We start from the raw sequence: 27,203 nt of genomic DNA on the forward strand, positions 1-27,203 counted from the left end.
TACACAGTCCAACGTTCACTCGACATTGTTTCAATCTCAAACTTAGGTACCCTAGTTGAGATTGAGGGGGTATGTTGACTAATATTGACTCAAGGAAATGCCACATAATCTGTCATGTCATCAATATTACTGTTGAAAGTTAGTTAGGATGGTTATTAGTAGCTTACACAGTAAGAAAGGTGGTTCGGATACTAGATAGATATAAAAGGCTGATTGTGGCTTAATGTTTGTACTAAGCCATCATTCTATCAAAACAATATCTCTCATCTTCACTCTAATTTTCTCTCTAATATTTCAATATTCTCTGTACTGCTTCCTTCTTCTTCTTCTTTCTGCAACTCTAGTTACTTCTATTAAGAATGCATGTATCATGTATGTGATAATGTGAGAGTATGACACTAAGATTAATGTCCAATATCACTAGGAAGGGTAAGATTGTTCGTATAGTAGGGCATTGGGCCTATGTATAGCCTGCTACGTTATACCATATATATCATGATACGAATATTCAACCTAATTTGACTGAAAATATGACTTTAGCCCCTAAAGTTTAATTTTCTCCATATAAAACCCGACATAAGTTTTTTACTGTAATAAAAATCATTGACTAGATTCCACATCAGCAAATTCATTAATTATATTAGACTTTACACATTTAAAAAAAAAATTGATGCCTAAAATACCCCTATTTGAATGTTTGATGTACACAATTAATTCTATACGGATTGTAAGGGAAGATTTAATGATTTTACAAAAATTAAAATAAAAAAATTTGTTGCCTAATATATAATAACAATAAAACATGCCTAATATATGTAATAATACATGCTTAGTTTAGTCAATCAAATTATATTTTACCTACAAAATATATGTTAGTTGCTCATCATAAATTACCTATTATTTGTACATATATCTTATAATAATAAAATTTGCCAAATATATGTAATAATACATGGAAAATATATTACCTACTAAATAAAAGAATGTTATTTTATTCAACATTAATTTACCTACAAAACATATGTTAGTTGCTCATCATATATATATATATATATATCTATATATATATATATATATATATATATATATATATATTGAGCTTATGGTTGTACTATATACATTTGAACGTGTATATATATATGTTAGGGGTAATAATATGTGTAAGAACTATTTGTTCATTGTAATTAAGGTGAGTATTACATTTATTGAGTTATTTTGAATATTGTGGTACAAGTTGTAAATATCTTGTAATAATAGGTCAATTATTTTTCTACTTGGCAGTCATTTTCAAATTTGGGTTTTATTTGGAAGTTTATAATTAGGTGGGTTTTTGTCTGGAAAATAAAAGTTGCAAGAGTCTATATCTAAAGAATCCTAAACCAAACAAACATGAAATGAAGTTCGTGTTCAATTCACTACACAATCAGTAATGCAAATGCTTCATTATATAAGAGTAGCAAACAAGTCCGCTTCATTATATGAGAGTAGCAAACAAGTAAATAACAATATGTATCACATAATACTCCTTGTAATTCTCTGCACAAATACAAGTATTTGATCTTAATTTTCACGTATAGCCCAACGAGCTTAGTATTGTCAAGCAGAACAGTCCTTCATTACCATCCACAACAAGCATTGTTCAATTAAGGCATGAACTTATAGAAGAAGCATCAATGAAATACCTATGCCAATATATATGTTTGAAAACATGAAAGTTAACAAGCGAGTATTGAAGTTTGAAAAGAGCGTAACTGAAAAATAGAGGAAATGTGGACAGAAAGCCAAAGGCAAAATAAGTAGCTGGTATAAATAAATAAATATACTTGATGCTAAGACAAATAACTAAAGTCTTAGCTCGTGTTCTATTATAGTTTTCAAACATTACAAATGCCATGCAACAGTAGAATTGACAGCATCGTCTATGTAATTCATGTGAGAGGTAGCTACGCTTCGACAAGCGAGTCTGAGGCTTTTTAACGCCCCACACCCTCATTGCATTAGGCCCATTTGGTACAAAATGAACAAAAGCATTTGGCTCACTAGATGACCACCGACCTTCAACAATTACTTCTCTGAACCCATCCAATCAGGCAATATGCACTTTTCATTACTTGAGTTTCCAGATTCGAACTATTGTTCATAAAAATCCTAACCATAATCGAAAAGTGATTTATCAGAATTTTGATCCGATGTTCCTCGATTTCTTATCGGAGTTGTAATCCATGGCTAGAAGCTCAACAACAAGGGGAATAGAAACAAAATGAAAATTACAGAGAGATAGCTTGTATTTTATCACATATTCAGAGAAAACAAACCAGAACGCAGATAAAATAAATGAAGACTTTGGATGTGTTCACTAGCTACGAATTTTCTTTGACTAAAACCTTTTTGGTTTTCAATTTTCTATCGAAATCCCTGAAATTAATGTGATAATTTATTTCTACGTATATTACTATATTTTTTAAATTAAAAATTAAAATTTATAGTTGTTTATATTAATAAGATTTTAAATAAAAAACCATAATTTGTGGGATTAAAAATAGGGAATTATTATTAGCACTCCAAAAATCTTATTCTATACACCAAACTTTCTATATTTGGAAAGAAAAATACATTTGCAAAGAGTGTAGAATGAGATTTTTGAAGTGGCAATAACATTTCCCTAAAAATATTAAAATATAAATATATTATTGTGTGTGTATGTATATAAATATGGGTACATTCATCAAAATTACCAAAACATGGGTACATTCTTCAACATCACAAAAAAAAAAAAAAAAAAAAAAGATATTAGACTTAATAACATTGGTAAATTTCTTCATTTAAACTTGACATAGATACATTCTCAAATCAAAGAAAAAAAAATATACCCATATAAAATTTCCCTATAAATAAAAAAGAATCAAACGGACAGAAAAACGGTTTAAAAATAGAAGGGTTGTGAAAATCACTACCCAAACACTATCTGCTTTTAAACTTTAGGGCCTGTTTCACAGAAGCACTTTGATACACTACTTATCAATTTGATTGCATAACTTAATTAAAATGTAATGCTAGAACACTAAATTTGTTGACAAAATTTTAAAAACTTAACAACATCGAACACTAAATTTGCAAACAAAATTTTGTAAACTAAATAAAATGAAAATTAATGATTTGATTATTACTTAAACATTGATAAACGTGTTCATTTTTTATTAGTAAGACATCTTTTAGTTTGAAAATTTTGTTTACAAATTTAACCTATGTGTTGTTACTCCAAACAAAAAGAACTTCTGATTTATTTTATTTTTTGAAATGGCACAAAGCTAGAGCTATTTCATTCTTTCCACACACAAAAAGCTCACTCTATGTGAGCCCCAAGCAAAAGTACTCCAGCACAGCTGACGAGTGCTACTACTGCTCTCTACATACACTACTTTTATTAGGGTTTTGGAGTCAAATATCACACACTACCTTCTCTCTCCATTCGTACTTCCTTCTTCCCTACTATTATTCCGAGATAGCTTAATTAAACAAGTTAATTAGATTATGCCAGCAAACTCCAAAATAGAAGACATAGGATGGCTTTTCCCTCTTCTTCCCTTGTGAGCTGGCACAAAGTACGATTCCTGCTGCTTCCCAAAGATTTTTTCCATGTCTTGCCCAAATGCCAGCTGCTTAGCCTCCCTATTCATCTGCAGCATTATGTTGTCCTTTTGCCCTGCATTTTCAACAAACCACAATTAGCTATACGGTTAAAGATGCCCAATGGTTTTAATTGTCAAATTAGTTTGACACATTCACCAAAATAGAGGTTTCGTGGATGACAAGTAGGATACCTAATTATTATGTGACTCCTGCACCCTTAAGTGTAAATATACTGTTTCTGACTTGATTAATTTATTTACCTGCAAGGAAGTTCCTCATGCTATATTGGGCATTGAGTCCGAATCCCAGGATTCGGATGTTCTGGTTTTGGTTGCCATTGTTGCTGTGGGTAACAAAGGCAACAGGATGACCAGCTGGGATAACGAAAGCATCACCAGGTGATAGTTGAGCATTGACCTTCATGAACCTTCCACTGTGTTCTCCCTGCTCCTGTTGCTCCGTCGTCTCTTGGCCTTGCATTTGGCTTGCCAAGTGCGGGCACACCATTTCGACACGTACATTTCCTTCCACAACATATATGAGGAATGTAGCTTTTGAATTGAAGTGTGGCACCATCATAGTTTGCTGCAAAAAATTGATAAGATTTTCATTACCCACAGGTAATAATCCACAGGCAAATTAGCTGACATCACAATTTTATAAATCATAATGGCATGAAATCATCAAAATAGACTAGATATAGTTGGACACATAAAAAGTACTGATCATTTAAACAATTAAGATTTTGTATTTTTTTCGTTGCAGCTAATTTCCCTTTAATTAATTTGTTTTGGGATTAATGGTGAATTACTTGGTTCATCTCAATGCAACTGACTGAGACGTCCATGTCCTGGAACTGACTGAACTCTTCAGGGCGAGCCTCAAAGAGCTGGCCGTAGTTGTTGGAGTGCACAGGTTTTAGTTGTCTCAGATTGAACGGACCCTCGGACTGTCGGCGTCCTTCACGCCTGGCCGAAGAAGCACGCTGACTCAATGCCTCAAGTTGCTCCTTTGGGGCTCTCATGACTATGCCTTGGCCCCCTTGTTGGCCCCTTTGTTGTCTAAAGCCCTGCTCCAGCTCTTTTCTTGGGGTCTGATCAAATAATTAATAGTTGTAAATTAGAGCCTAATTAATCTATGTGAACAAATTAAATCAAGTTAAGGGCAAAGAACAAAAATTAAGAATTATAACTTACACTGAAGGCAGATTCAAGAATGTCATTGCTGAAAACGCTGAAGTATGACTCGGGATTTCCAGAACCAGCAGGGAAGAATTCCTGAAGAATGTTAAAGCAATGATATAAATTACCAACCCCAAATATTAAAACCAAAACAAAATTCAAGTGTTTGTGTGAAAATTTAGTTGGGTTTGTGGGTATTTAATGGCTCAAACAAACAAAAATAAAAATTACCAAAGCTAATATTTTGATGAAATGAAGTGATGATTTTGGTTACCTCAAATCGTCCAGGACTGTTAACAGAGCGGATGAGCTTTGCAATGTGAAGAGGTTCATCATTGTTATTGTTAGTTAAGTAAATAGTAGTCCCTGCACGAACTCTAATCACATCTCCATGCTCCATGTTGAAGGACTCCTTTCTGTCTTTCAAGAGAAGAGTACAGGTACATTGTCCTGACATTGCAAAGCAACGAAAAAAACGAAGATATTAGAGCTTATGATAAAATAATTTCATATAAGAAAAATGATTGTTAATGGAGGACTAACTCACCGTTGAGAACAACGAAAATCGCTTCAGCATCACAATGGTGTGGGAGAACAAAAGTGTTAGGCATTGCCTCAAAGATGGCCAAGCGGTAGTTCTTAATGCCACGAAGAAGCTCACTCTTTCCAAACCTCACAAGTACCTGAAGACTTCCTTCATCGGACTGGAACCGCGACTGAAACATCTGTGATGGAAAGTAGAAGGGATTGTTCCTCTGATCCCCCATCATCTGCTCCTCTTCTCCTTGGTTCGGATGAACTCCTCCTGTGCTGCCGCCCCGCTGCTGCTGTCCTTGCTGTGCGCACTGTAGTTTACATTGTTTTTTCTGATCATCATCCTGTGCTTGCTTTTCACAACCCTTCTTGCACTGCTTGAATTGCTGTTTCTCCTGTTCAAATTGTTGCTTGCACTGTTTTGGGCATTGCTCTTGTTGTCCCTGCCCCTGTAGTTGACTCTTGCAGCTTCGCTTGCACTGCTCATATCGCTCTTTGGCACCACCATAACCTGAGCCATTTAGTGCCTCGTCATCCTCTACTTCATTACATCCTCCTCCTCCTCTTTGGTGCTGCTGCTCTCTCAGTTGTTTGCACTTTTCTTTGCATTGTCGTCTTTCATCATCGTGCTGCGATGACCTTTCGCAGCCCTGCTTGCACTGCTGGTACTGCCCTTTCTCCTGTTCAAATTGTTCCCTGCACTGCCTTGGGCACTGTTCTTGTTCTCCTTGACCCTGTTGTTGTCTGCTGCAACTCTCCATGCACTGATCGTAACGCTGTCTGGATTTGCCATTTTGGTCTTCATACTCTACTCCGTTGTCTCCACTGCCTTGTCCTTTCCCTTGCCCTTGTTGTTGCCTTCGTTGCTGATCTTTGATCTCCTGTATGCACGTACTTAGACATTGCTGTTGTTGACCATGTTCTTGGCTCTGGCACCGCTGGTGGCATTGTTCGAATTGTTTCTCTAGCTGTTCAACTTGCTGCTCACACTGTCTTTGGCATTGCTGCCCCCCACCACTCCCTTGCTGCATCTCACAATGTTGCTGGCATATTATCTTCATCTGCTCGCGCTCTTGTTCTTGTTGTCCTTGTTGTCCTTGTTGTCCATGTTGCCCCGTTTGGTCTTGACACTTTTGCAGACACTGGTGCTGCTTTTGGCCGCCCTGCGACTGGCAACGCTGCTGACATTGATGTTGCCCATATTGTTGTCCTTGTTGCCTCATTTGATCTTGTCCTTGCTGCCCTTGTTGCCTCATTTGATCTTGGCACTCTTGCAGACACTGATGCTGCTTTTGGCCACGCTGTGATTGGCAGCGCTGCTGGCATTGCTGATGACCATGTTGCCTCATTTGATCTTGGCATTCTTGCAAACACTGGTGCTGCTTTTGGCCGCGCTGCGACTGGCAACGCTGCTGACACTGCTGCAGCTCGTGATGGTTAGAAACATAACTTTGTAACTCCTCACCTTGTCCTCCCTCAATATGCTGGCCGCAAATCTTCTGGCATATCTCCGGCGATTGAATGGTCTGTTGGCATTGTTCGTGGCACTGCTTGAATTTCCGTTGCTGCATGCACTTCCTTTGACAATGTTCCAGCGGAACCCGAGTTCCCTGCTTCTCACACTCCTGTCGGCATTCCTGACCATGAGATTGGCTGTACCACACCATTTCGCCAGCAACCGGAGGACCCGACCAGGGCCCCATATTCTTGCATCGGGACAAACACGTGGATTGTATTGGAAGGCTCTGGAAGTCCTTACATTCTTGTTGACATTGCTGGTCTGTATCTTGCTCTGCAAGAGTGAAAGACAGAGAGAAGGCAAGGAAAAGAGAAGAAACCAACAACAGGAAAGGAAGCCAAGCTTTCGAATTGATCACCATTTTTTCTAATTTTCTTTAATTTTATGCTCCTGTGGGAAGAATGGCTTAAAGGGTTCGCATATTTATACAAGATTAAAGGCTAAGCGTGCATGTAAATTTGTACATTTGTCCATGCACATTACATGCAAGGTGACTAGTGTCGATGGCGAAATCTTGACGTGTCCAATTTGTGAAATTCAAAAGGCGGAGGATTCGAGATGATTTATCCAAACTTGGTCTTCACGTGGGTGCTAATGCGGACGGAATGGTGAGGAAATGTGAGACTTTGCGGAGTCGACTGGGTTTGTTGGACAGGTAAGGGGGAACGTGCTGAGGTGCATGTGAGTGAGAAGCCAGGAATCGGAAGTGGGTTGGTGGACGCGGCGATGCTCATCCATAGTTTGGATATTGACGGATTACTTTTTGGTGGTGGAGAAAAAGCCAAAGGGAGGTGCCTCTGCACAAATGGGGGACTGCTTGGCTTTACCTTCTGTTGGCTGATATATTGCACGAAAGTTCCGACTTCTTTTCTCAATGGTGTATGAAGTTTAGTTCAAGTTATCCAGTATCATTCAAGATTACAAAAATAATTTTCCGTCGGTTTTCCCTTGAACTTGTACTTCATCGTCGATATTAAGATCAATCTCCCATAACTTTTATAAATGGTCAATTTTTCTTATATTTCTTCAAATTTTAGATATTGGTACTGAACACATTTTTAATGCTTTTTTTTCAAAAAAAATCATTCTTAGATTCAAAAAAAAAAAAAAAAAAAAAAACTACCATATGCATTCGCAAATTATAAAAAAGCAAAATTCTATTTGTCATCTCCATTTTACCAAACAGCTATTCAAAACTCGTTTTGTGAGATGTAAACAGGCTCCTAATTATTTTAGTTCTCAATTTTTTTTTTTTGTAATTTTAGTTTTTTTAAAAAATAAAAAATGAAAGCAAAATATTCTCAAATTGCCCTAAAATTTTGTAAAAAGCAAAAAGTGTTTTCCAACACTCTAGTTCAACCCAGAAGTCAACAATTATTCCAAGTTTTTTATTTGGGAAATTTTATTTGAATCCATGTAACATCTTTCTACACCCAACTTAAATTTAAATTGTTAATTATTTATTTTATCCTATTGTATAATTACTATTAAGTACAAAATGAAATTAATAATAAAACTCAAATTTATCAATAAACCCATTAAACCGTACCATCACTTCTTGTTTATCATACATTCATTCTGACTAAAACCCTAATAGGTTTTGTAGAGAAAAACAAGTTTTTTTATTGATGGATGGTGATTTTGAAGTTTTGAATCCTTCAACTAAGGTATGACTCAATTTATGAATATTTTATTTGTTTGATTTCAATTTTTTTAAAGTTTAGAAGATCAGTATTTGGGTTTCAATTTTTTTCATCAATCCCGAATGGTTTGTTAAACTTTCTGCAATTGGAAAATTCTAAGAAAAAACTTCTTACCAATATTCTTATATTATAAACTTCCTTGCTTGTTGATAAATATAAGGGGATGAATTGTTTGATTTGTTGCTTATGCACATCAGTAGAAATAAAAAAGGCAAATGTTTGGGTTTGGCAGTAGAAAGAAAAAAAGGTAGCCATGGAAATGCTAGTGGGAAGAGGGGGTGGGGCAAGGATGCCTCTTTTTTTTTAAACAAAAAAAAATCAATTACAGATGTTATTTTATAAAGGGAATTGGTGTAAAATAATTTAACATTTTGAATTGAATTTGAGAGAGTAGTTTAGGTAATAAATTTGGGTTTAAAAAGAGATTAATTCTTTAATAAAAAATAATATGGGTGAAGAGAGTAAGTTGTGTGTAAAAAGAGGTTATATGGGTTCAAATAAAATTTCGCTTTTTATTTTCTACACCGGATGACTGTTGCTAAGTTTAATATATAAATATAGTTAAAATACATTTGGGAGCAAAAAGAAAACAAAAGATATCTCATCCCATCCCATATATGAGAATGGAAATATTTCTCTGCACATTTTTTCTTCACGAGTAAACTGTTGAGATTTAACTAATTGATATTTAGTTAAATCTCAATTGTTCATGTGGAAAAATATGTACAAATGAGCAAAGCTCGAGAATGAGAACGCCCAAGCTTCCAACAGAAAAGAAAAAAGAAATAGCTAGAAAACTCCAAAGCTCTTGAAGGTCCAATCTCATCTATCCCATAAAATGGAGCTTTAGATGTTATTATTAGCACTCTAAAAAGAATAATACAAGAGTTGCTGTTAAGTTTGATAATTTCTTGTACAACCTATGAACATGAAATAATACGAAAATAATAGGTTTTGAGTAAATCCGTTAATGAGTGAGGTCGGCATCGGGTCACCTATTAAGAACTCCGTTAACGAATCAGGTTGCTATCGAGTCACCCATTAAGAATCCATTAACAAATCGGATCGTTATTGAGTCACCCGTTAAGATAATGAGTATTACACGTAAACAATACGAATATGACCCGTTTTCCAAGTCTAGACATTAGGCATAAAAATTTCTTACATCAACCATTAACCCAACACGAAATGACACAACCTGTTAACGAGTCGAGTCGTTATCGGATCATTTGTAAAAGAATTATTAAGATAACGAATTTGACACGACACAATCTGCTAAGATAATGAATATGACACGAAAATGACAAACATGACACATTTGTCAAGTCTAGTTGCCGTATGCAATCCGCCATGCCTTTGGATATCTAAGTGCTAGTTTCACCCAAATAGATTACGTTTAAATATGTTGTATTTCTAGCATTATCAAACTCATCCGGTGTAGCAAATTAATATCTTGGATAATTTGATCTTCTGGGTTCGACTCCCAGCACCGGAAATAGTTTTTTTTCGTTTTCAGAAAAGTCTTCGTTGCCTTCCCTTATTTTTTTTTTGGTACATTTTTTTCCTTTTGATGAATCTTCCTGTAAAACTTGACACATTAATTGAAGGGTAATTAGATCCCAAAAAAATAAAAAACAATCGAAGGGTAATTTTCTTGGGTTAAACTAGCTTGAAAAAAAGGGATTGATTTTGCATGGTGGGAGTGAACAAATACCGAAGCTCAAGCACACCTCAATTTTTTTATATCTGGCTCTGCATTTTGATCGGGTGTCTCGTCGTCGTCGGTGCCTAACCTGCAGGTTAGCTTCCCCGATATGCATGTATGCTTATCAGATTTGGGGATTGTTGGTGTGACAATTTTAATTTGGGAAATTTTGATCTCGATTATTTATTATTTATTATTTATTTTTGGGTTGTTTTTTTCACACCTCACATTTTGTTGATTACACCCACATACATAATAAACTATACTTTTACTTTTTGAATTAAAATTTATCTTAATGCACCCCACATTTTTTCCAATACTCCCATCACACCCACATTCTTAATATACACCTACCACTTAAACTCTTTATCAACATCTAGGTTTATGTCGATTGAGTGTTTAGTTTTCTATCAATTAGGGATTTTAAATTTCGTATTTGAAGAAATTGGATAAAAAGCATCAAATGTAAACCAAGTTTTGCAAAAAATAATATAGAGCCTTTGAAATCTTAGCAAGTGAATTCAAAAGATTGTTCAAGGGAATTTCGGAAGTGCCCATCATCATCAAGCCATCACATTGAAGACTATTACTTCTATTGGCTCGAGTAAGGAGCAATAATGTGAGGATTATGACAAGTTGCCCTAAGTTGCTTCATGAGGTTTTTCAATATTTGTTTTCTGTATATGTCCAACAGGCAACAACAAACTCCACCATATCAAAAACAAACCCGTTCAATTTTTTCTGAAGAGATTTTAGCCAATCAAATGAAATATCATAAACATAAACTGATATGTGATACATGACATTGCATTGAATTGTATCGTTGAGTTTAATAGCGGGTGAGAGTGGCTTCGAGAGCTTGAAGAAAATAATATACACTAAAAATTATTTGCTCTAGTCTTTGCTCTAGCCATTCGACACCTCAAGTGCATATTCACCAACATGACCGACCTATGTCTCCTATAAATAGCATCACCACTTCAAATTTTATGCATACCATCTCTTTACAACTTCTCGCGTTGCATGCATTTGTTGTAGTAGTTTTGCATGCATGAATATTATATATATATATATATATATATATATATATATATATATATATATATATATATATATATATATATATATATATATAGTTTATAGAGAGAGAGAAAGGAAAGAGAATTTAGGGTTAGTGAGTTGGTTATGTGGAAAATTGTTAGTAGGCTTGTCTTGCCAATGTTCTAGTTAACGATCTAGGTGAGTGGTTTATGTAATGTACGTTTCAAAATATTCTTATTTTCTTATTTATGAAAATCATGAGTTATCATGTGATTTATCTATTTTAAATAGGGAAATTTTATTTAAACCCATGTAATCTCTTTCTACACTCAACTTAAATTTTAAATGCTAATTGTCTGTTTTATCATCTTGCATAATTACCATCAAGTACAAGATGAAATTAATAATAAAACTACAATTTATCAATAAACCCACACATTATAATTAAATGTTATCATCACTCCTTGTTTATCCTACGTTCATTCCGACTAAAACCCTAATAACTCTTATAGAGAAAAACAAGTTTTTTTTATCGATGGCTAAAACCCTATTTCTAGCAAGGATGGAGGAGTTGCATGAACCAACAGCTCACTCTCAAACCATTCGAATTAAATAAACAACATATAAAGTACAAGCAAAAGCCTTGAAGATGTATCTAAGTTATAGGCCACATATTTTATGTCAATGGATCAACAACCTTCTATAATCATGGTCAGGTGATGTGCTCTGGACTCAAACTTTAAGGAGTCCGCTCAAAATAAAAGGACCTGCATGAAAACTAGGAGATAATTTATAGTCAACATGAATCGAAGTTCAACACTTTGTTCAACATTGCCGGCCATGAACGCTCTATAGCTTCGTGAAAATTTTCCTCCTCTTTCTTGCCTCAACTACTACAATTGCATATGCGAGTAGGTACATAGGACTTAGAAGATTTTTGACTTTCGAATTTCTTTGAAAACAAAACTACTTGGTTTGAAATTTTGTTTTATAAATGGGTGTAAAGAGAAATTAACATTTTGAATTGGGTATGGGATGACATTTTAGGTAATAAATTTAGGTTTAAAATGAGATTAATTCGTTAATTAAAAATAATATGGGTGTATAGAGTAAGTTGGGTGTAGAAAGAGGTTACATGGGTTCAAATAAAATTTTACTTTTAAATATCTCTCTATTTCAAGTCAAGCATGTATGATTTTGTTGTAAATGCTTTGATGAGTATATATGGTGATATGTGGATTTATCTGAGGTTGTTCATGGAGCATGAGAGTTTTAGTGTTGTATTAGCCCGATGAATAAATGTAAACTGCAAACGGAGACATTAGGGTGAAATGGTCATTAGAGATCACGTGGTGAGTTACATTTGATGAAGAATATAATAACACGTAAAGGGATGATTGATAGGAACATATTTATGCGACTGAGTTAGCTTGTTCTCATGCATTTATGTTGTTATTCCTTAGTTGTTTTAGTGTTTAAAGTCATTTTCATGCAATTTCAGGTTCTAAGGACAAAGTATGCAATAAGGTGCATTTTGGAGCAGCTTTGGGCTTGGAATGGATAGCACATGCATGAAGCAAAGTGGTTGGACGAAATTAAAGATCTAAAGAAGCGAGGAATGTGCCAAGGAGAGGAATAAAATAAATAGAGGACCAAGGAAGACAAGGAAACCATCAAGAAAGAGGAAAGATTAGTCAAACTTGCCTTATCTTATCTTTACCTTTTCTAATCTAAATTACCAAAGAATCAGTCACACGAAGGGTTTCTAAATACTTTTTGGGACATTTTATTACATATTCTACAAGTCCTAAACCTGCCTTAAAAGTCCAAGCCATATAATCCTTCACCATTTCTCTTCCTTGCCGTGCAAGAGAGCCATCCCTTTCCTATTTTCTGCCATAAATTACTCCAATTTCCACTCATGCCGTGCATCATCACCCTTGTCCCCTTCATCATTTCAGATTCATACATCATTACATTGAATCATTGCACTCAATTGCTACACCATTCCTTGTTCCTTCCATCATTTCAGATTTCATGCATCATTACATTGAATCATTGCACTCAATTTCTACACCATTCATTGTTCCCTCCATCATTTCAGATTTCATGCATCATTGCACTCAATTGCTACACCACTCCATGTTCCCCTCCATTGCCATGCACTTCCTCTATAAAACGGAATTGTGTGTAACATAAATTTAGTTCAATTTTTGCTTGATCATTCATCCCCATTTCAATACAACATTCATTCAAACACATCCATTCATCTTTACATCCATTCCTCCATATAAACAAACCTTCAAACACTCACCAACACCTTGTGCCGTAGCAAAGGAAGGGAAGGAAAGTGCTTGGACGTGCTTGCTGTCCAACTTGGAACGTTGGAGCGTTTAGGTGTTTTCTTTCTTTTGTTTCTAATGTTTAAATTCATTTCCTTTCGTTTTGTTGTAAATATGAGTGGCTAGACCCCTCTTGGCTAGGGGTGATTTCAAATCCATGATTATGTGTGCAATATAATTTGATAAATTCCAGTTATGAACTCTTGAATCGTGAATGCAATTGGCTTAATTATTTGATTGATAACTTATTTGTATTTGTTAATTAAGGGTCGACACTTAATTGGCATGCATAAATCCGTTGCTAGAATATAAGGAAGTTTCACATAATCGTTACAAACTTATATTCACATGTAGTGAAAGTCGCTTATAAACGATCGTGTTAAGTTCAATTCCTAGCATAAGCGACATGATATCATAGTTGCAAGTGCTTTGTCAATGCTTATGATTTTCATTAAACGTAATGATCTTTGATTGTATCTCTATTATGATGTTATGTAGGGAACTTTTAAAGAATGTTTTGGGTTGTCGAATGATGTCATCCAATCCAATAAAACAAGGAAAATCTGAGAGTTAACTAGTGATGTCACGGTTAATTTGGAGCATTGTCGTTCATAATTCAATGAGGTAGTAACTGGAAATCAAGTTATTTGCATACATGTCATGTGTGGAGAAAAAGCCTCTAGCTATCCCATCCATCATCTTATTTCTCAAATTTGTTTTACAATCTATCTAGTTTTTCATACTTGTTTGTTAGTTTCAACTTCATCCAAATCAAAACCCCCCTTTTAGTTTCTTGTTTCAAAGTGTTTCAAATCTATTTTAGTTTGTGTTTTTAAGTTTTTTGATTCAAGTAAAAGTCAATTTTCATCCAAAGTCATTCCTAGTGTCTAGTTTAAGTTTATTTGGTTGTTTTAAGCTGTTTTGAGTAATTTAAGTTTGCTTTGAGTCTTGTGAGTCTTGTTAAGTATTTTTAAATTTAGTTTTATGTTTTTGAGTCAGTTTAGAGGTTATTAGCAAGCCCTCATAATCTCCTGTCCAGAACGATCCCTACTTATACTTGTACTACAATTGTCAAAAGAAGGTTAAATTTGTGTGTTAAGATAATTTTCGCATCAATGATGTGATATGGCACTATGCTATAGAGATTTGATATTATTAATCATATTTTCTAGTGTGGGTAAAACAATATGCTTGACTGCATATTACATATTCTCCTCAATGGACGACGGTGGTTATTGTTTACCCTTCACCTTTATATTTTTTTCAAATGAGTTATTCGGCAAGACAGGTGCTAGACGAGCTTAGGTTGTATTAGACAAGGGATTTAAGAGTTTTTATTATTTGTGTACACCTTGTAAGGATTTTGGAGTTATTTTTATAAGAGAAGTTTATTTTATTTTTTATTTTTACTTTTATTCTCGCGCCGGGTGTGGGGTTTATTTTTCCACCGACCCTAGGTCCAGGACTTGACAAGAAAGTATCCATGTTATACCATCTGTCTAACACTCAATAGGCTTTCATCTAGTCCAAGTACTATCCACACTCCCTTGATATGTTTAGTCCCATACTTGGTTTCAATAACCAAGGTTTCATGTCCTGTAGCTTGTACTAGCTTAGCATTTTCCATCTTCAATTTGAATGTCACATTCTTATCAACATTGATCAACAAGGATTCTTGTGATGTCATGTGATTGCAACATCCACTATTTATGTACCAAACACTAAGCTTGTTCTTCATAACCTAAGCAGAATGGCAAGCATAGAACATTGAAGCCTTTTCTTTCACATGCTTAGCATGATGAACAAGTTGTTTCACCTTGCTATTATAGTCCTTTGCTATATGACCCAATTTGTTACATCTGTAACACTTTGGTTTATCTTTGAACCAACAAATGTTGTAGTTTATCACAATATTACACACCTCCTTAGCATTCTCCTTATTTCCTCCATGTTTCACAAGTGGACCAGATCTATCACTAACCTTAAAACCTCATTTCTTCTCTTTGTTCTTCCATAACCTCTTTCCTTTAGAGCTATTTTTGTGTGAGCTATATCTAGAGGCTATATGCAAACTACTAAATGTTTTTGCAATGACTTCACTCTCCTCAGCGTGTCTTAGTATCTCTGTTCAAATTATTTCAGAGTAGCAACAACCTCAGTAGGATTAATCTCATCTAGTTTCTTAGTCCCATCAATCACAAAGACAATATAATCATAGTTAGGAGTAAGGCTAATTAACAGTTTCTCAACTATTCTCTTATTTGACCACTCCTCACCATACACCTTCATTTGGTTAATCATATCAAACAATCTAGTCAAATAAGAGGATATCATTTCACCATTTCTCATCTAAGCATATTCAAAATCTCTTCTAACACCTTGCACTTTCACTGCTCGAACAATATGAGAATCACATGTACTTCTTGCTTCAAGGTGTCCTAACTTGCCTTGGTCATCTCTTGATTTGCAATGTTGGGGAAGATTTCATCCTACCCGAACTTTGGATCAATAGAAGATCCCTAGCATCACGAGCAATCATATCCTGAGCAACAATTTGTTATTTCTTAGTAGTCCATCATTTGAATCCGAGGAAAGTCCATAGCCTTCCTCTACAAATTTCAAGAGAATATGAAACTTCAATTTAGTCTCAATTTTGAGTACTAGAAATCATAGTTGACTCCGGTGAATGCTGCAGCTCGAAGCTTAGCTCCAGATCTGGTCATCTTGCTTGAAATTGTTCTTCATTGAAAACCCAGAAGCAATCCTTCACATTTCACGCCCCTTGATTCAATTCAGACCAAGCTCTGAGGCCATGTGTTATATTGATTTTGGAGGTGACTTAGTTAGTTTTGTTTACTAGAAAATAAAAAATGAGAGGATAAAGACAATGAGCTCATAAAAGGAGAGTACATAGCTCTTTAGATTTCACATTGGCTTCTATTACATCAGCTTGAAGACACACAAAGCATGAGTAAATGAAATGATCGATACAAACTCACACGCTCAACACGCTTGAGCTAGCTCACGTGTAATGCACGAGCATCACTTAAAAATATCAAGGCTAAATAGCCAAAATGGTCCCTGAGATTTGTATAACTCATCACTTTGGTCCCTAACATTTCAAATCGATAAAAGTGGTCCTTGAGATTGTCCATCATCCATCATTTTGGTCATTCCATTAAAAACTCTGTTAAGTGTCTTGGAGCTCTTAGTCGAAAGTTTGGGCAATTTTCAAAGTTTCGTAGCTCAATCGTTTCTTAACCAAATTTGACCCATAATATATCAAAATGAAGATAGGAAAATGTAGAATAAGATTATACCTATTTGGAAGCCCAATGGCTGCCAGATAGCCGGAAAATAGCCTCAAAGTTGACTGGTCTGAAGGAAAACTGGAAAATTCGCCGGAAACTGGGTAAACTTTAAACATTCATAACTTCTTCAATACTCAACGAAATCAAGTGATTCAAAAACAAAAATCATACTTCTTGATGAGACGAAGAGAATGGTGCCTTTTTAGATGGCTAACTCGCCTTGGTTTGGCCAGAAAACGGCTCAAAAGTGGCTATCTTAGTCTCGAGTTAGCCACTTTTGAGCCGTTTTCCGGCCAAACCACGACGATTTAGCCGTCTAAAAGGCACCATTCTCTTCATCTCATCGAGAAGTATGATTTTTTATTTTTGAATCACTTGATTTCATTGAGAATTGAAGAAGTTATGAACGTTTAAAGTTTGCCCAGTTTTTGCTTTGACCAGTCAACTTTGAGGCTATTTTCCGGCCATCTTTGGAAGCCATTGGGCTTCAAATAGGTATAATCTTATTCTACACTTTCCTATCTTCATTTTGATTTATTATGGGTCGAATTTGGTTAAGAAACGATTGAGTTATGAAGCTTTGAAAATTGCCCAAACTTCCGGCCAAGAGCTCCGGGACACTTAATGGAGTTTTTAACGGAAAAACCAAAATGATGGACGGTGGACAATCTCAGGGACCACTTTTATCGATTTGAAATGTTAGGGACCAAAGTGATGAGTTATGCAAATCTCATGGACCATTTTGGCTATTTAGCCAAAATATCAACTGATATGACAAATGGCACAATACTAGCCTATCAGCTTGTTTTAATCTTAGCAGTCTATTAGATATTCAAAATACAAAGATGAATAAGTAGCAGATTTGATTTCTTCGCTTCAATTCCCAGTACCAGCATTCCTTCGTCATTGCAATGCTGAACTAATCTCTGTAATTATCCTTTTGCAAACAATCCTTAAACCTCAACAGAAACTCGTAGAAGATAAAGACGTCTACATGTATGGGTACGTCTTAAGACTTGTCTTAACTTTGTTTCTATTCCTCTATTCCAATTCGGTCTTCATGCAAACAGAATTTCAAATCTTGAAATTAATTAATCTCCAAATTGTTTTTTGAGATAATTAATCCCCAAATTGTTAATAATGATTTCTGTTTTTCATCCCCATGTTTTTAGTCTAATCTATTTTATAAGTTAATTCCTTCAAATGTAATTTATATCAAGAAAGTTCTCGTTACCACGAACTACAACACCTCTAACAGTGGCGTGAGATAAACAAATAATGTGATTCACTTAGCATTACTTCAACTTATATATAAATTTATTGCTAGCCAATAGTATATATAATTAAGAAATTAGGTACAGAAATTTGTTTTTGACTGATTAGTAATAGACACCTGCATATTATGCATTTTTAGCAACTTGCTGAAATGTTACACTTTTCCTTATTTGTTAGATGCATCAAAACGATTGGGTTTTAAACTTGCATTAACATGCAACCTGAAATTTTGATGATGCAGATACCTAACTGCATTTTGCTCCTCTGAATGCCTAGACGATCAGATGGCATTCGACGGGTTCGACAAAAAAAACTCGATCCAGAGCGTAAAGTAAAAAGGATTTCATATTTAGGCAAGTCAAATGCAGCAAAGCCATGAAAGTTCAATTTGGTAATGTAGAAGGAGAATCTACCAAGGGAAAACTACCAGTTTACTAAGGCAATTAATTTAGATGGGAATTCTTTTTTGTCAATTTGTATGATGGATGTACATAGCTAAATGTGGATTTGTAATAGTCTCTTCCAAATTTCCAATTCGACTTCAAATATTTTAAAACCCTACTGTTTTGGATTTTACATCAGCTTTGATTTGGTGAATCAGCTTTCAAAGAGTTTGTTTGCCTTGAGATTTACTCATGTTTGCCCAAATCTTATGGTGTGCCTGCTTTGTTCTATAAAGTAGCGCCATCGGGATTTAATTTTATTGAACACCTATAACTTGTTAGTCCATTTCCAACGGAAAATCTTGTGTCACCGGGTGCGTCCACCTTTTTGGGCTCTGCATCCACGCCACATTAACAAACTAACAAAATTTGCAACGGACTAATGATTCGAGCTATATAAAATTTACAAGACTTAAGAATCTAATAATTTGAATTCGATGAACAAATTTAAAGTTGGGTTTCCAGTTTAGGGAGTAAAATGCTCCAATTTTGAGACCCCCCGAAAAATAGAAAGCCAAACGCAAGTGACCCTCTATCCTAGTAGTGGGGAGGAGGATTGTCCTTGCGTCACGGCTTGGAATCGAACCACATTGGTCCTAATCTAACAAATCTATGGTTTGACGGAAAGAAAAAAAAAAAAAAACAGAAACGCAAGTGACCCTCTATCACAGTAATGGGGAGGAGGATTGTCCTTACATCACGGCTTGAATTCGAACGAAGTCGGTCCTAATCTAACAAATCTATGGTTTGATGGAATAAAAATAAAATAAAATAAAAATAAAAAAACAGAAGGCCAAACCATGTTCTGTTACTGCTAGTTTAGTTTTGGTGCTTCTGGTTGTTGCGTTTCAGACACTGAGCAGCAATATACAGAAGTAGTGATGGATAGAGCAAAGAATCTTTAAATCATGACTTGTCGACATAAACTGCCAAGCCTGTGATGGATAAGGATCATCTGCCCTCCTAGTTGTGGTGCTCTTCTATGCCCTCCTATTTTATGCGGTCACGATTAAACCACGTCAATATTTTATATTAATTTTTTAATGAGATAATAAGACAAAAAACAATAAAAATATAAAATATTAACGTGACTTAACCGTGACCGCACAAAATAGGAGGACATGGAAGGACACCACAACTAAGAGGGCAGACAATCCTTGTCCGTGAATTTTGGCCTGCTTGTCAATTCCTTGAGCAGGAAGCACCACGACCTTTTTCAGTAAAATATATAATTACCAAGACCCAGACATCGATCAACCCCTGAAACTTGCTTTATTCTGTGCTAGCTTCTGTTCTCACTTTAGTAAATAAATATTCATCAATATTCTTTCCCATTACTCAGATATGCAAAAGTAAAAAAATAACTCAGACATATTTAGTACGAGCATTATTTGACTCTTTACCGTTTAAGAAAGATTACAAATCGAAAACTAACACATGTACTAAATAAAAATCATAAAAATGAAAAGTTTCTATATACCTACATGCACTCCCTAATTAATATACTTAGGAAGACAAAACTCATCATATGTAAAGAGTCGATTATTTTCCTGTAAAAGCACATTTTTCTTTTTTCAATCTTCACAGCTTAACAGAATTTTCTTTTCATTTTTGTTTCTTGGGTGGGGGTTCAAATGCATGCGAAGAGGATTAAACGCATGCACGTCATAGTTTTGGCGGTTAAAAATAAGATTATCAAGTGCTCCTTGCTAGAGAATGTAATCATTACAGTTTGGTGCAAACTGGTAAAGACAGATGTGGAATGAAGGCCCACTACAAAACAAAAATCATGGTGCTCATCTATTTTACCAGCCAAACCTGTAAAAACTGACTCGAGCTTTCCCAGTCTGTTAAACACCGGAGTTAAAAAGTAAAAGCACTCACAGTAACTTTTTCAGGATAAATCAATTGCCACAACTGGAAGTCTGGAAGAACAGGAGGCTTTTGGACTTCAATCATAAGGCACCATTCTTTTTCATTCTATTTTCTTTGCATTTAATAACAAAAAGGATGTAAGAAAATGATTATTTTTACCCTTTTCACTTTCATTCAGTCATCATATATATATCCCTAATTCCTAAACAAATAAAGAATCACGAATAATTAAAAATAATAATAATCTTCTTGTTCTTCCACTTGGCGAGTTCCGATTGGCTGAGTTCATCCTGCAAGACAAAAGTTTATAACTTTATATAAGTAAAAGCTCAAGGGAAATTTAAATATTATTTACTGTAAGCACAGAAGTAAAAACACTTGTTAACACAATTATAGTACCTAATTAATGTGGGGTAAGTGCTTATTAACTGGATGACCAAATAATGGAGTGTTGTTTCTGACTGCTGAAACTGATTTTTTTACTGCCACCAAGTTATGAAACCAACTGTAGTTACTGTACAATTTGCTGTTCATGTGTGAGTTAACAGACCAAAATTGCAAAATTAGCACCTGCTAAGAGAAAGTAAAATGGTCAAATTAGACAAACTAACCCTTCAAAGATGCACAGAAAAAAGTCAATAAAAAAAGAAAAGAAGAGTTACCTTTTTCGGTTTGTGGGCTAAGGGAGTGTCTCTATCAACACTACAAGGATGTGTTCTTCAAAGTGATTCCCGCCTGCAACTGCAACTGGGGACCAAATTCTAAATAAGACCAAGAAATAACCAAGATATCCATACTTGTGAAGAAAACAAGAGGATGAAAAAATTTGGACACTTTCAGGTTTACTAAAAGAGGCATTATTCCTCTCATTGCATGAGTTTTCATTTTTAGGCATATCCAATAGGATCAAAATCTATGGATTGAACCGTCTGACGAGAGAAATGCTAAAGAGTGACACGTGAAATGAAATTACAGTGAAAAAGGGGTTGATTTGATTGCCGAACCATAGCAAAAGAAGAGTTGGAACTTGTTCAACTAAAATTTCTAGGGTACATCAGTGTATGATGTACCATGCTGAATTTAACGGTTGGATGTGCGGTCAAGAATCCAAGGGAATTTAAAAGGATTCCTAATTTAATAGGTATTGGGAACCTTAGGAATAACTAAATTATTAACTAAACAAAACCTGCAAGTGAGACATACACTCAGATGACCATGTGATTTTGTATTGCAGGCATGACATGCACAGAACAAACAACAGAAAGAGAGCATACCTGAATGCAGGACCGATGTGGGTCATCATTGTTCCCTCATCCTTCAGAAAAAGTTTAGCTCGGTATATCCATGTGAATATGGAAGAAGCTCCTCAACTTCTATCCTGGAACTAGAATAACTCATGCTTTTCTTCAACCGGTTATGGCTTGATTCAACCTCAGCCCAAAATACGCCATAAACTGGTCTGTGATCTGAGAACCTAGATTCCCCACGTACATACGATAATTGCTGGAGACCTTCACCATACCACAATATTCGATCACACCTTCACAGATGAAAAGTCAAAAAATTAGCAATTCAAAATTTTGGATAATTAATCCTTTTTATTCAATGTACACTTCATCTTCCATTTTATTCATCCATAATTCTCCGTACAGTAGGGAAGATGGTCTTACCAAGCAGGTGTTCGACGTTTCTCCTTTGGGTGCATATCATCCCCTGCATATCTGTCTGAATTTGTCGAATACTTGTAAGTTGGTGGAAAATAAATCTTCCCCTCATTCCAGCCCCTAAAAACACGACCTCGTTTCTGCTCTATCCGTAACTGTTGCAAGAACTAATGTCAATTGCCTAATGAAGTAGTAAGAATGGAAGCAAGGATTTTAAAACAGAGGAGAAACATAGATAAGTATATTGAAACATGCCTGGTCATTCTCTAACAAGGCCCTCCAGTTTTGCATCTCGACTAACGCTTTAGCAGAGCGGTAAGAGAGGGAAATTCGATAATTCAAATCCCCAAGCCAAATAACTCGACTAGATAAGAAGTCAAGAAAAAATATAATTAGAACAAGTGGCATATACCAGCTGCTGAACGCCTATAACAAAAGTATGCAATCAATGGTAGATAAGGTAAACAATTACTCATGCTCCAAGATTGTTTCTGGGGATTTCAGCGCGCCAGAGCCCTTAACTTTTGGAAATCTAGTCTTCCGAAGGATCTCCATGACATCAGAATTCCTTCTTAGTTCATCACCCTCCTTTTGTCCAGAGGTTAAATGAGTACAAACAAAGCAAAAGGTCGTATCGTGCAAAGACATGCTCACTGAAATGGATCCCTGAAAATCCAAACAGAAAATTGTCTTTGTTATTTACGATTGAAAAATGCATCGAAAAGAATCAAAACAACCATAACTAAGTGATTCAATACCTTATTTCCAAGATAACCCATCAAACCTCTTCCAACACATGATACTTTCATGTCTTTCACAGAATCCCTCAGCTCACTCCTGACCCATACTGTGAGAAATATGCCAACCATTTGCTTGCTTGCAACTAAGTTATACCTTGAATGCCCCGGCATTCTATATCCATCATTGGATGCAGATCCGCCATAGGACATTGGTGAGAATAAAACAGTACTTGGTGAATCACCTGGTCCGTTATCATCATCAGACGATGCCCACCTAGAATAGTCACTCGGTCTAGAGTAGTCACTTGGCCTTGAGTAGTCACTCGGCCTTGAATAGTCACTCGGCCTATGACCGCATTTGAAATTGGGATCACAATCACTTGGCCTGTGACCATAATCACTTGGCCTGTGACCATAATCACTTGGCCTCTGACCATAGTCGCTTTGCCTGTGACCATAGTCACTTTGCCTGTGAGCAAAGATCACTCGATCACAAACACTGAACCTTCGATCAAGTCGAGGTTGTGAGATAGAAGGGTCATTCTCCGTTCTCCAGCTGTGGGTTGCTTGAAATGATCGACGTTGGAAGAAAGACGAGTTCTTCTGCCTAGCTGATCCCTCAAAATCTGCATGTAGTTCTACAATTGGCTGTGGGATGGGAGATGGTGTATAGCACCCACCACCCCCACTGGTCCCGGGAAGATTGTTTAAGGTCTTCCGAATGAGAGCCAACCATTTCTTGGCAGGGCCATTGTCTTCTGCGCCCAGAACATTACCAGCATTTAGAGGAACTATCTCTTGAAACCTGAAAGAGAGAAGTATAGATGTATATATGAGCAACATGCCTATAATTAGAGTTTGTTCTGAGAGAAGATAAGATAAAAACAGCGAAATCATACCCAAGAACATAAATATCCGCAGGAGGTGAGGCGTGAAGCCAATCATCCAGTTTCAGATTACTCGGAGGAGATCTCCCGGCCACATTCCATGTAGCAACAAAAATGCTGCCCCAATTCAAAAGAGAAAAACTTGTAAACAACACATTAGAGATCCAAAATACTTTATAAGAACAACATTGTAAAAGAAGATATATATATATATATATATATATATATATATATAGACACTTTACCTATGGTTCTCTACATCTATGATTCGAGGATGATCGAGATTCATTTTTCGCCTACGAACTTGCTCTGTGTTCTTGCTAAACTTTTCTGTCTTGCTTTTCTTAATTGTGCATGGTTCCCTCTCTGAGAAACTAGTCCTGTATTCAACCTGATCACCTCCTGAAGAACAAAATTATTGGAAATGTATTCAATAATGCCAAAATTATTGGAAGTATTAAAATATAAATCAGAGAGAGGTCAATAATGCCAAAGAATTAAAAAATTTCATATATACAAGCCAAAACAGATGGGACAATTATGCAGTAACAGAATAGAAATACAAAACAGAACAGTGGCATTGCTGAGACAAAAACTCCAATTATCCAAAGCTATTAGTTAAATCGATTTCTGTACTTAGATTAAGATTATGTCACCAGAAAACCCCAATAATTATATAATAATAGCAATACCAATCATATGAAAAACCATTGGAAAAGAAGGGTTTCTACCTCCATAGTTAACATCATCTGCCTGAAAGTCCTCATTTTTGCTCTTGATATTGAACCACTTTCTGACCATTTTCTTTGACCATGAGAGCTTCACCAAACAACAAACAAAGAATCAACAAACAATTCCCAGAAATCAGAACATAAACAAATTCATAAATAATCCAGGAAAATAATGTTTTTTTTTCAACAGAATTAGAAAGTGAAGAAAAAAACCGTGCTTTTCTTGGAATTCTCAACTCTCATTGTTTCACTATTACTTCATACAGCTTCTTGGTTTATTCTCTGCTTCCCCAAATATGATAAAAGTTTACTCCTTTAATCCTAAAACTCTAAAAACAATCCAGTAATCTGCAAATATTGGAGAAAAGAGAGGAAACTGCGAATGGTTTTTCTTATTTGTGGCCAATAATAAATGGGATTTACTGTTTTGGTGTAGTTGCGCTATTAAACGCACTCAATGGTGATGTGTAGGCTCAAAGAAGGAAAACCCAGAAGAATATGAAGGCTCAAAGACTGGTAAGAGAGAGAGAGAGAGAGAGAGAGAGAGAGAGAGAGAGCGCGGTTTAATGCGTGGGAGTGAGATGAGATTCTGAATTTAGAACAAGACAATGCGGCAGACATAGAGAGAGAGGCAGAAAGAAAAAGAGAGTCCCCTTCTCTCTCTTTGAACCAAAGCGCCTCGTTCTTGGTAACAACAGCAAAGTATCGAACTTGAACAGTATAAAGTGCAAGACGAGAGACAGAGAGTGAGGAGTCTGGTGAGTGAGAGTTAATTTTATTGAGAAATATTTAACCCCAAAGCAATTAGCACAAGGGACGCCCAACATAACGGGGCAACGGGCATGTTGTTTAGTTTTAAACTTGTGAGCAGAACGACCCGGTCAGCAGAAGAAAGGCTGCCCGCGGTCAGCAAAGTGAAGGGCATGTTTTGAGATCCAGACATGTACAGCAGGCACTAGAGGGAGAGGGAGAGCTGTCTCCTTCTGCACCATTTGGTCTACCCATCAAAGTAAAAGCAGTTTAAAGATGGAAAAAGAGAAAGGGAGTGTTAATATGTATCTGCTGGGTTGTTACAAGTACTAGTACTATATTTGTTTTTTATTTTATTTTATTTCTTCTTTTGCTGGCAGAGAATTTATTTTTTTTGTCAAACGAAGGATTTTATTAGATTAGTCACTAATGAGGTTCGAACTCATGTCATCATGTAAGAACTCAACATATTTTCACCACTGTGGTAAAGGGCCACTCGCGCTCGCAAAGAATGTTTGGGGTTGAACAATTTTTGTTTTTTAACAAACGATATTATCTATACTAAAGGGAAGAGAATTGAGTTTAACCTCACAATGGGTTAGTAATAATATGATTCAACCTTTGACGAGAATCGAACCTAAGACCTCTTACTTACAAGTAAAGAGAAATGCTACTACACTGTAGTATTAAGTGCTCTTGAAGAAATATTGTATTGACAAAAAATGATATTGGTAGTTCCTACATGGTTTTTTGTTTGGAGGCATTCAACTTTAGCAAATGCATAAAATCTCCACAACAACTTCATTTCTTGTCCTCTTTAGGTTTTTATTTCTAAAGTTCCAATCTTTAATTTTTGGAGCAATATGCATTTCTCATATGTGTGATTCTCTATGTTACTATATAGGGTAAAGTACAAAAAATTACCTCAACTATTGGTGTCACGACACTTTCATACCCCATCTTTTAAAATTGACAATGTCATACCTTATCTTTAGAATTTGATTCAATGTTATACCTTCCGTTATTTGACCGTTTACTTTTCAGTTAAATGCTAAAGTGGCTTGATTCGGAGCCCATTTTCTATAAAAAAAAATTTAATAAAATATTATTAAAAACTAAAAAAAAATTATTTAATATTTTTTTAAATAATAAAGAAAAGTAAAAAAAATCCCTCTATTCGTCCCTTCCCCCCTCTCTCTCTCCCCATCTTCATCTTCTTCCCTGCTTAATCTTCAACCAAAAAAAACATATTTGAAAACCTATCAACCCATCAACCACCGCCCCTGAAGAAGAAGAAGAGGAAAAAAAAATGCAACCCAACCTAGTTCGCGTCCCCCCCCCCCAACCCCCTACAACCCAGAAAGAAGGAGGAAGAAGAAGAAAAAAAAAAAAAAAAAAAACCCCAACAGCGACAGCGTCCTCTCCCGGCCAGAGCTCTGCAAAGCCTTCGAGTCCCTCAGGCTCATTAAGGCCCTCTTCGGCATCGATGTGGCCACCCCGCCATAGCAGTTGACGCAGTTGTACGACTCCATATTCGACAAGTTCGACAGCGACCAGAGTGGGACGATGGATCTGGAAGAGTTCAGGGAGGAGATGAAGAAGATTATGTTGGCCATCACCGACGGGCTGGGCTCCTCCCCCATCCAGATGGTTCTGGAGGACGATGACCATAAAGAAAAAGAAAAAAAAATCCAAAGCGAACCCAGTTCGTCCCCCCCCCCCAAACCTAACCCCCTGCCAACCCCAAATCCACCACTCTCATCCATTCTCCACATCCTCTTCCGCACCCATCCTCCACCTTCTCCGCGCACCCATCTTCCTGCCGACGGGATTTGGGTTTTTATTTTTTTGTTTTTGGGTTGTAGGAGGGGG

At 35.9% G+C, this 27,203-nt stretch overlaps 2 protein-coding genes across 6 annotated transcripts; both read right to left on the reverse strand.

Annotated features, from left to right (window-relative positions):
- Positions 1-3,405: 3,405 nt before the first annotated feature.
- Positions 3,406-7,383, reverse strand: LOC126608973 (vicilin Jug r 2.0101-like). Of its 2 annotated transcripts, XM_050276991.1 has the most exons (7): positions 6,597-7,383; positions 5,359-6,563; positions 5,086-5,261; positions 4,827-4,907; positions 4,442-4,723; positions 3,891-4,215; positions 3,406-3,703 (listed from the first exon to the last, which is right to left on the reverse strand). In XM_050276991.1, the coding sequence occupies exons 1-7, from the start codon at positions 7,223-7,225 to the stop codon at positions 3,525-3,527; spliced, it is 2,877 nt and encodes a 958-aa protein (XP_050132948.1). In that variant the 5' UTR covers positions 7,226-7,383; the 3' UTR covers positions 3,406-3,524. The 2 variants fall into 2 exon arrangements, with proteins under 2 accessions (XP_050132948.1, XP_050132947.1); XM_050276990.1 differs by having other exon boundaries at positions 5,359-7,383.
- Positions 7,384-20,634: 13,251 nt separating this feature from the next.
- On the reverse strand, positions 20,635-25,351 carry LOC126608974 (type IV inositol polyphosphate 5-phosphatase 7-like). Of its 4 annotated transcripts, none has more exons than XM_050276994.1 (12): positions 24,795-25,351; positions 24,582-24,669; positions 24,096-24,252; positions 23,863-23,967; positions 22,982-23,768; positions 22,696-22,889; positions 22,479-22,587; positions 22,230-22,378; positions 21,834-22,099; positions 21,222-21,300; positions 20,959-21,129; positions 20,635-20,849 (listed from the first exon to the last, which is right to left on the reverse strand). In XM_050276994.1, exons 1-9 carry the CDS (start codon positions 24,822-24,824, stop codon positions 21,877-21,879), a joined length of 1,842 nt encoding a protein of 613 aa, XP_050132951.1. In that variant the 5' UTR covers positions 24,825-25,351; the 3' UTR covers positions 20,635-20,849; positions 20,959-21,129; positions 21,222-21,300; positions 21,834-21,876. The 4 variants fall into 4 exon arrangements, with proteins under 4 accessions (XP_050132951.1, XP_050132952.1, XP_050132949.1 ...); XM_050276995.1 differs by having other exon boundaries at positions 20,959-21,132; XM_050276992.1 differs by having other exon boundaries at positions 21,222-21,306; positions 24,795-25,349.
- Between the last annotated feature and the right edge of the window lie 1,852 nt (positions 25,352-27,203).

This window comes from Malus sylvestris, chromosome 16 (genome assembly GCF_916048215.2).
Source record: "Malus sylvestris chromosome 16, drMalSylv7.2, whole genome shotgun sequence".
NCBI lineage: Eukaryota > Viridiplantae > Streptophyta > Magnoliopsida > Rosales > Rosaceae > Malus > Malus sylvestris.

Coding starts and splice junctions, on each gene's coding strand:
- LOC126608973 (XM_050276990.1), bottom strand. CDS start 7,225: ATGGTGATCAATTCGAAAGCTTGGCTTCCTTTCCTGTTGTTGGTTTCT. Junction 4,216..4,441: donor GTTGCATTGAGATGAACCAA/GTAATTCACCAT, acceptor AATTTTTTGCAG/CAAACTATGATGGTGCCACA. Junction 3,704..3,890: donor CATGAGGAACTTCCTTGCAG/GTAAATAAATTA, acceptor TTGAAAATGCAG/GGCAAAAGGACAACATAATG.
- LOC126608974 (XM_050276994.1), bottom strand. CDS start 24,824: ATGAGAGTTGAGAATTCCAAGAAAAGCACG. Junction 22,379..22,478: donor CCTTGTTAGAGAATGACCAG/GCATGTTTCAAT, acceptor TTCTTGCAACAG/TTACGGATAGAGCAGAAACG. Junction 22,100..22,229: donor AAACGTCGAACACCTGCTTG/GTAAGACCATCT, acceptor TCATCTGTGAAG/GTGTGATCGAATATTGTGGT.